Source organism: Podarcis cretensis (assembly GCF_951804945.1).
Source record: "Podarcis cretensis genome assembly, chromosome: 5".
In the NCBI taxonomy this organism is placed as follows: domain Eukaryota; kingdom Metazoa; phylum Chordata; class Lepidosauria; order Squamata; family Lacertidae; genus Podarcis; species Podarcis cretensis.
Window position 1 is genome coordinate 60,046,583 of NC_137174.1, and position 10,161 is coordinate 60,056,743.

At 46.6% G+C, this 10,161-nt stretch overlaps 1 protein-coding gene across 1 annotated transcript; it reads right to left on the reverse strand.

The window, feature by feature from the left end:
- Nucleotides 1-260: 260 nt before the first annotated feature.
- On the reverse strand, nt 261-9,938 carry GOT1 (glutamic-oxaloacetic transaminase 1). The gene is made up of 9 exons (XM_079977245.1): nt 9,698-9,938; nt 6,410-6,591; nt 5,952-6,075; nt 5,009-5,121; nt 3,974-4,078; nt 3,128-3,278; nt 2,675-2,840; nt 2,025-2,167; nt 261-1,248 (listed from the first exon to the last, which is right to left on the reverse strand). Exons 1-9 carry the CDS (start codon nt 9,819-9,821, stop codon nt 1,109-1,111), a joined length of 1,248 nt encoding a protein of 415 aa, XP_079833371.1. The 5' UTR covers nt 9,822-9,938; the 3' UTR covers nt 261-1,108.
- Between the last annotated feature and the right edge of the window lie 223 nt (nt 9,939-10,161).

The following is a 10,161-nucleotide window of genomic DNA, read 5'->3' on the forward strand; positions in this document are numbered from 1 at the left end:
TCCTGATAGTCCATTCATCAAGGTTTCCAGGCAGAGTATCTAGTTTCAGAGCTACCACAAGAGACTCACCTCTTAATCTGACAACTGGAGAGACTGAGGCAGGGAAAGCTCATTTCAGGTCAAGTGGAGGGTAAGAATAGGTGCCTGGATACAGTAATGGGTTGTTCCAATGGAGGTCGAGGATCAAATATAGTTTTCTACACAACAAACAGCTCTGTTCCTTTCTCCACAGCAGCCCCAAGTTGGCCAAAAGACAGGTATGGCATGAAGAGATGTTTTATTGGTTGTACAGACAGAAAAGGTGGTTCTTAAGATTACAATCTTTGCTTGTGCAAGGCTGGAAACCAGGGAAGCAGCACCAGCCTCGCTCCCTGAAGTAACCCGCGCAGCTCATACGAGGAGACCAGTCGTTTTTGGTACATATCCCACAATGCCCAACCCTTCTACTGGAGCAGGCATGGGCCAGAGAGGATTGGTTACATAAAGTGCAAACGGAGATGCAGACAAGGCCATGTGCTTGGATTCCAGAGTTAGGTGCTGTTAATACCAAGTGGACCCCAAGAAGGAAAATTCCCACTGCCACCTGCTCACACACACAAACCGAGGGCCATTTAAAAGACAGGAAGAAGCTATGCAGACAAAAGTGCTGTTCTCAATCCATATTGAGCAAAGAGGTATGGGAGATTAGCTCCGTTGGTGGAGCAGACAAACTACGTATTACAGTATGGAGGGATTCAGTTTTTCTTGTTTCATAGGGCCAAACTAGATGTTACATGCAGTTGTGTGTTTCTTTCTTCCACTGTTTTGGGTTTTTCAAAAACTTAGGGATGCTTGGGGGGGGGGAGAGCAGCTTAACCCTTTCTCACTCCACAGCCACTTTTCTACTCCATTCTCTCTGGCCAAAGGAAGAAATGGGCACTCTGTTCTTCCACACTGAGGCAGTGGGGAGGGGGCTGGTAGCAGCTTCAGAGAGTGGTAGAATTTTAACCAGAAAAGTGGCAAGAGGCAAGAGGTGTTCTATTTCTTTGCCTAAAACTCCCACTTTCCAAAGGCTGCTGTTGGTTTTAAAACAACCCAAAACGTAGGGGGAAAGTTACATGCAACCGATTTACTGGATTGTGGTGACGGCCTCGTGGATGGAGCTGGCAACGTAATCCAGGTTCTTCGTGGTCAGGCCACACATGTTTATGCGGCCGCTGGCCATCAGGTAGATGTGTTTCTCCTTGATCATGAATTGTACTTGCTTAGCTGGAGAAAGAGCAAGAGGGAAAATTGTGTCAGGCATCTCATCAGGTACCCAGAGCAGCCTTTACTAAGGTTTGCTGGCTGTAGCCAAAGTCACAGCAGGAAACAACGCTGGTAAGCAATCAGAAAGTGGATGCAATGTGAAGAGATCCTGTGAAGTGATTGATAAAGGAAATGCACAGGTAGATCTCTTCATAGGCCTCGGACCATCAGCTGTGGGGAGGACTGCAGGGCCTGCTCCCTTCCAGGGCCTTTTCCAACTGGCCCAGGGGGTGTGGCCCAGGCCCTTATTTGGAACAAACTTTTGGGGAAGTTGGGAAGTGTTCTGCCATGGCTTCCCTGTTCCAAATGGTTAATGTGTTTTAAAATGCCCTCAAGCAGTCGGTGGCAATTTAAATTTTTATTTCTTTTTTCCTTTTTTTCCTTTGTTGGTTATGAATATTTGGTTGGGGATTAATTTTAGTATAATTGTTTTGTTTTTGTTTTTTGTTGTTTTATTGGTTCTGTATAGTTTGTGTTTTGTTTTTAAGGGGCGGGATCAGGGCTGCCTGGGAGTGGGGCCCCAGCCAACACGATGGCTGGGACAAGTTCCACAGGGGGGGAAGCACTGGGACATCCGATCTCAGTGATCATGGGCAGGAGGAGGAGTTACGCTAAGACCAGACCATGTCATTACCAAGGAGGCAGGTTTAGTCATTGTTTGAAGACTATCCCTGTACCACACCCCCCTCCTTCCTGCCCAGGCTCTTCCGATGGCCACTGCCCAAAGCTGTACTCACGATTGAGGCCAGTGAAGCTAAACATGCCGATCTGCTCCGTGATGTGATTCCAGGTGCCCGGTGTCTTCAGCTTCTCGAGACGAGATCTGAGCTCTGCCCGCATCAGCAAGACTCGATCTGCCATGGTCTTCACATTCCCTTTCCTGTCACAAGGGAAAAGCATTAGTTCAATCCAGCACCAGTTGTTTTTTTTAAATGGCAGGAATGGGGAAGTGTTGGGCAGCAAACAGGGCCCATGATCCCCTCATGGCAGGGATCAACTTAACCCCTCCACTTTTTGCTGTTCCTTAGGTGAAGGGGTAAAGGGGCCCCTGACCATTAGGTCCAGCCGTGGCCAACTGGGGTGCAGCGCTCATCTCGCTTTACTGGCCGAGGGAGCAGGTGTACAGCTTCCGGGTCATGTGGCCAGCATGACTAAGCCGCTTCTAGTGAACCAGAGCAGTGCACGGAAACGCCGTTTACCTTCCCCTGGAGCAGTACCTATTTATCTACTTGCACTTTGACGTGCTTTCGAACTGCTAGGTTGGCAGGAGCAGAGACCGAGCAACGGGAGCTCACCCCATCACAGGGATTTGAACCGCCGACCTTCTGATCGGCACATCCTAGGCTCTGTGGTTTAACCCACAGCGCCATCCCCTGCTGTTCCTTACCACTCATCAAAAAGCTCTGGAGTCATGAGTGTCGTAGCCACAATACGTGCGCCCTGTGAGGGGGGGTTTGACCAGGTGGTGCGGACAATCTTCTCCATCTGAGACAAGGTGCGCTGCACGTTATCAGCATCCTTTGCAACAACAGTCAGGTTCCCCACACGCTCATCTGAGGGAAAAGAAAGTCAAGCCAAGCCATAAGCCTTAGGCCCGGTGCAACAGCCTACAGGGCGAAAGGAAATTCTTACTACCCTTTATTTGAACCTCTACTTAGTTATATCCCACCTTGTAGTTCTCAAAAAACAAACAAACCCCAAAACAGGTTCCCATAGTGGCATGAAACTGCAAAACCATACAATGCAATAATTGTTCTTTTACAGGCCAAAATTAAAAAGCAGCTTAACATTAGAGCAGAGCAAAATCTGAGAAGCAGGGAAGTTAAAAGAATATACGCACTGTACAGGCCAAAGTTTTTGGAGAAGGACTGAGCACAGAAGAGTTCGAAGCCTTCAGAAACAAAGTAGCGGACAGCCCAGGCATCTTTGTCCAGAGAACCCGAGGCAAAGCCTTGGTAGGCAGAGTCAAAGAAGGGGAACAGGAACCGGCGCTGCAAGGAATAATTAAGGGGAGAAGATTGGTCTTTGGCACTTACTTCAGGGCATCCTCAACTGCCCTCCCTGAAAGCACATGGCTGCCAAAGGCTGAGCCTTCTTAGTGATGGAACTCTCTCTCCCCAGAGAGGTTTCCTCAGCACCTACTTTATTGCCCTTTTGGTGCTTCCCAAGCTTTTCATTTTTGCATTTACATTTTAATTGTTTTCTTCTTTTTCTAACCTGCCCTGGGAATAGGATTAAAGTGAGGTATTAAAACACTTAACAGAAGAAACCAAAACCACTGGTTCCACACACTCCTTCACTCAGTTATATGGAACCTAGTGTATTTGTGGCTATAAAGAAACTTACTTAAATTTATTTTAAAAATTTAAAAGTTGTTTTCTGGTGGTGTCTACTGGTTAGGGTGTCAATAGGTCTGGAGAGCTATAGATACAAATCCCCTCTCAGCTGCAGAACTCACTGGGTGGCCTTGAATCAATCGCTGTCTCTCGGTATCCCCGATCTCATAAGGTGGTTGTGAAATTAAAACTGGTTTTTTTGGGGGGGGGGCTATATACCATTTAGCTGAGCTTCCTGGTAGGAGAGCAGGATAAAAATGTAACAGTACTAATAAATTAATTCAAAAACGTCCAGAAATATGGCTTTGGGCACAGACTCTGGGAGTACCTTGTTGCAGAATTGCTAATACCTTCATAACAGCAGCAATTTGTTTCCATTGCTCCTGTGTGGGGTCTGTGCCAGTTGGGTTATGAGCACAAGCATGGATGACAAAGATGGAGAACTCCGGAGCTTTCTGGGTAGAGAGAGAGAATAAAACCCAGTCTATTATTATTATTATTATTTGTTTGTATGCTGCCCATCTGACTGGGTTGCCCCAGCAGAATAGCAAAAACACGATAAAACATCAAACATTAAAAATTACCCTAAACATCAAGTGGCACTAGCCATTTATGTTTGAGACTCACTGATGGGACTGTACAATAAAGAGCCAGATAGAAGATGCTGCTTTCCAGATGAACACAGAATTGTAGAATTGGAAGGAACCACAAGGGTCATCTAGTCCAACCCCCTTCAATGCAGGACTCTTTAGCCCAATGTGGGGCTGAAACCCATGACCCTGAGATTAAGAATCTCATGCTCTACCGACTGACCTATTCTATATATATGCATTATGGATAAGACTTAGGAGCTTTACAAGTTTCAATCAGATAGTGAAGAAATGTTGAAGATATTATATGTCTATAAAGTTCTGATATTCTATGTATATAAAATAGATACTAACAAGACAAGGCACCCTCACATAGAACAATGCCGCCTACAATGGCACACATACACTTTTACAAGACTAGCATGGACTGTGATTCAAAGCACTCCACACACATCAAGGTTTCCAAGCTCTCCAGATTTCCCCTTCCAGCTGCCCCCTATTTGGAATGACTGTTCAGGAGGCATGAACAGATGTGGTAGAGAAAGCATCAGATCCACACAGGGAGATCCACCCACAGCTCTCTGAATCCCACTGAGTGAGAAGATGGGATTCCTGCACGGTGCTGTCTTGCAGTCAAGAGACACAGACCATCCTAGCAAACGTTTGGCTAGCCAGATGCTAAATCCAATATTACAATAGGCTAGAAATGTTGCTCCCGTAGAACATCTACACAGTCCCTATTCAGATTTCCTTCTAGGTTATGTTACACCCAATCCATAAGGACATCTGGCTCACCTCCAAGTCCTCCAGGAATCCCTGGATGTCCAGACCCCTGTTTGCAGCATCCCAGTAGCGATAGGTTCGGATGTCCTTGAACCCAGCATCCGTGAAAACAGAGTTGTGGTTCTCTGGGGGGAAAGAAGAGAAGCATTCATCATTCAGCCAAAGCTCAAGCTGTTCAGGATTAGAAGGTATTCTTTAAAAAATGCCCCAGATCTGTTTCTTCAGAATTGCCCACCAGGGCTAGGAAAAGTATCTCACCTATCCTGTCCTTCACCCTATAAATTGTAGCCTCCACATCTGCTCCCCCTTCCTACCTTGATACTGTGTTTCTAGATCTGTGTTTGGCTTCTTACCTTCATGCAAGGGGCAGGGGCGCTGCGTTTTAGAAGCCACCCTCAGGTCCTCCCTAATCCACTTGCACATGACTCAGGCCTAGTCTGCAATGTGAGCCGAGGGGGCGGAAAACAGACTAGCAGGCTTCAAGCAGCACTGTATTTCTGTCAAAACTGCTTGATGCCTCCCCCTTCCCCGTTCCTCCCCCTCCTTCTCTGGTGCCCTGTGTGCTTTCTTCTCCTTCTGTATTGTGTGTATTAGTTTAGTCATGGTTACAATTATTTAGCCAATTCTTCCAAACCAAAGGAGTGTGTGAGTGTGTGTGTGTGTGTGTGGAGAGAGAGTGAGTGTTGGGCTTTCCCTACTACCATAAGAGAAGTGCTGAATATTTTGATTCTATGTGTGTGTATCAATAAACACCCTCATTTTAAGGCCTATGTGAGTTCCTGGGTAAATCTACTAAGATGTGCTATTGCAACTGTCTAAAGCTTCACAAGACTCCTAGAACATGAATGTGTAACACATGTCTACTGAGGAGGCTTGCAAACAATGGGGAGCCCAGCTTCCCCTCTCTCTCTACCCCAAACCATGCCAAAAGTGCCAGCCAGGCCTTGGCACTCACCCCAGGAAGGAGAAGAGATGTAGACAGGGGTTGCGGTGTTGTTGGTTCCATTGTACCAGCGTCTCAAGAACTCTGCTCCAATACGGAGAGCCCCTGTGCCCCCCAAGGACTGGACACCCCCGACCTGGAACAAAGAGAAAGCAATAATTAGAAGGCAGGTGCTCTTTTCAGCAAGATGCCTGGACATCCTATAAACAAGAATCCAGTTTCCTATAATAGCTTCATTGAACTATACTGAGATCCTTACCTGTCCCCAAATTCCTCTGTTCCAATCAAATCCCAGTTTCTACATATGTGTGTGTGAGCGAGTGAGTGAGTGAGTGAGAGAAAGAGATTATATGCCCCAGTGCCAACCTATTCCCACCCTACCTCTTCCATGCCATCAAGCTCTTCTGTGTTCAATAAGGCTTAACTTGGACGGATGAAGTTCATAATAGGAGTTTCCTCTTCAGGCTCACCCTGTTCTCCTTGATGGCTGGGCTGTCGTCTCCTAGGGCAATTCGTGAGGAATTGGAACGAAATTCTGGCAGGCCCAGGATGGGCAGGTACTCGTGGTTCAAGCTGAGGTCCTTGTTAATCATCTGCTCCACTTTCCGAACCACTGGCAGGACCCATGGCTGCCCCTCATCTGTGCGATAGGCTGCAAGGTGGAAAGGAAGGGAATTGTTCTAGATACAGACACACATCTCTTAGCCTAACCCTACCTCTCAGGGTTGAGAAGATGGAAGGGGTCTGGGAGAGACATGTGCCGTGCCTTGAGTTTCTCAGAGGAGAGGTATGGTACAAAATAAAAGGATGGACCAAAAAGTCTTACTGCAGACAGCTTGTTCTCTCTCTTACTCCTTCCAGTCTTGCTTGCCAATTTTTACTTTATCCTTTTGCAAAGGGATGCCTATCTCACACAAGAGGTCTCCAATGCAAGCGCCATTCCCACAACCCCTTTGCTTACATATTCAAATCCAAGCACATTATTCCAATTGAAAAGACTATCAAATATGACAGTTTGGTCACTGCACCTAGCAAGATTGGAGGCTCAGGTACGTCGAGAGCTTAATGGGGTCTTCAGGCCAAGAACACGAAGAGTATGCCTGAAGGCAGCAAAAGGGCTAGCATGGCCCATTAAAGAGAGTAGACTTCAAATCCTGAGCATGAGCTGCAGAGCACAGGTAAGAGAGACCACAAACAACAACCGACAAGTATTCCAGAGGATACTGGCAAAGAGGGAACTGGCAAGCTGGCTTCTAATTAGTTTGCTGAGGGTCAAGCTTTGAGCTATTCACCTGCAGGAGGTGCAGGGACTTTGGGGCAAAGGGGAACCAGGCAACCATAGATTTTACAACTTGGGAACAAAGGGTAATGCTTTAGAAACTGCAGGACTGGCAGCTAACTAAACACTACACTCAGCCTGGTCTCTGCTGCTTAAGGGCAGAGTCCCTTTTCCAGTTCCTGCAAGGCCCCGGCATTAACTTGCTCAAGGTCATGTGGTTCACCCAAGCAGAACATGGGCACCGGCCCAGATCTCCTGACAGCTGTAGCCCAGTCATAAGAACATCAGGTGCCAAAAGTCTAGGCAGCATCACAGCCCCCCTACCTGAGGGAAGCCAATCAGTAGCAACTGTAGAAAGTACTGGGGAAAGAAGCCCAAAATAAAGGATACACCGAGATTGTCACAGGACGCAGAATAGAGATGAAAGAAGAAAGGGGGAAATGAATGCAGGAGGGACAGTGCAGGTAAAAAAAAGGGGTAAAGATCCAAAAAAGTCCTGGATCTGACAACATTAGATTAAGAAAGAGACAACAATTCCTTTTCTCTCCACAATCAGCCTGACCCATTTCCTTGTTTTTCTCTTCACGGCTTCAATTTGTTTCCATCTGTCATTATTGGACTTTTGACTATAAACCAGGGTACATAGCTTCATTAGCAATATTGCTTCAACATTTCCAGTATTGGTAGAAGTCCCCCATTTAGGCACTGATCCTTGTAATACACAGCCCCTTTGCTAGTAGCTCTACCGCTTTCTGAATGGCTCTCTCAGATCAAAATATCAACAGCAGAACAGTGCCTATATCCATATGAGTCTTTAACACCTATCAAAAGCATTAATTTTGGCACCATCCTTCTGTATTCTGCAGATCTGCTGTGATCAACCATAGAACCATAGAATATTTATAAATGGTACAGCCAAAGATCTGCAGGTGAGATGAAGTACAAATACAATTTCTGTAAACTGAACTTGGCTGTGAGAAATTACATGCCATAAAGTATAAGCAGTATTTAAGGATACAGAGCATTCTTCTGTCTGCCTGCAGATAAAAGCGTACAAATCTTCCATTCAGGCAAAACAGATTATATGTGCAGAACCCTATAACCACAACCCAATCATTACATGTAGTTTCCTGCTGAACTTTCTCAGATGTTCCTTCATGAATCCAATGGCAAAGGCATGAGAATAAGAAAGGGTGCAAATTGCAAGAGACTAGAGGCTCTCAGCCCCACAACCTACCAGGGTGATTATCTTTAGGGGTGCTTCCAGACAACCTGATTTATCCGGATTTGGTTGCGGAGAGATTAGAAGACAAGATTGGTTGACAGTGCATCAAAAGCCAGTGTTATTCTGCACTTTCCAGTGCTTTCCCCCAGCACACTCCTTATCGCAAACAGTCTAATATTTTGGGAAAGCATGTTTGTGGCACAAAACCTCCCATTCAATCTATAAATGTGCAATCTCAATTTGCCAATATCTGATCAAATATTTCTTGAAAATAGTGATAGTCTAGAAGCACCTTAGATTTCAACTGTGTGCAAGGCAGATCAGGGATCATTGAGTGTTAGCCATTTTTTATCTACAGAATTGGAAAGTATTCTGACGCGTATTTTTCCCTGCTAAGCCTGAAAGCCATCAAGAGAAGTAAAGAATTTTTCCAGAGGTTGCACAGATGGTCCCAAGTAGTTCAGATCATCAATGTACCGGTAATTAAAATTGTAAACACACACCAATGCATGTTCAACTGAAAGCATAAGGGCTTTTTCAGTAATGGTCCCTTCCACTAGTGCTCTTACCATTTGATGGCCAATGCTGTTTTATGGTTGCTATGCACTTAATCATTGCAGTTTTGTGCTGCTGATAATATTGTTGCAATGTTATACTGCTTTACAATTTTGCATGTTTTTAAATTGTAGAGAGTCACATAGAGACCATTGGTATTAGGCAAGGAACAAAATGAATCAAACAACAACAGATCAACAGAAGCTAGATTCTCTAGAGTCTAGACTTTATGCAGGATTTTGAAAGTATAGAAAATATGTCTGAATCAGTTGATTGTGAAACATTCATACAAATAACAAATTGTTTTCATCGCTGCCCCCAATTGTCAGATTCTTGCATCCTTGTCAGATTCACATCGATTTATTTTCAGACAGAGCTCTTCTGTGCCTCTTTGACAGATGGGTGGGAGGCAGAAATTCAACAAGTGCAAAGGTTCCCTGGCACGGAGCTGCCATTCTAGAGAGGCCATCACCTGATGGATTTCTGTCTGTCTCACAGCTGCTCAAAGGCTCAGGAGGACCCCTCTTAAAAAGGACAGGTCGGTGATGGGCACCCTGCCTCAGAGAATGACAGCTCCCGTCTCCCCAGGGCTCCCTGGGATCAGATTTAGGTCCTTGACCCCCCCCCAAGTTCAACCACCCGTTTCCGCCCAGGAGCCGCATCCACGCGTGCTTCCCTCCTCCCGCCCTGCTCTCTTACCTCCCACTCCCAGGTTGACCTTGCGCGGGTCCCCATCGGCGCGGAAATCCGCCGTGAGCTGGAACACAGCCACGGGCGGGGCCTGCGGGACGCTGGTGAACACGGATTTCCCTCCGGGAGACATTGCGGGACAATATCAAAGCTGGAACCCCCCGAACGCCGCTGCCTGGAGGAGACGGAGAGTGTCACCTTCACCGCAGACGGAGGCAGAGAGACAGAGAGATGGGGAGAGCAAATCCCCGCTCCCCAATAGCAGGGAGGCGCGCCCTCCCGCCAATTGGAGAGCCGCTTTCGAGGGGGGCGAGGCGGGATAGCCAATCGCACGAATTTTGAGACTGCCGGCTAATGGAATACCGCATACGAGGGAAGCCCCTGAAGGGTAGCCAACCACTGCCTTCCAGAGGCGGGACAAAGCTACGAATAACCAATCCCTCCGCGGTAGGAGAAGGAGTCATAAAGCCTGT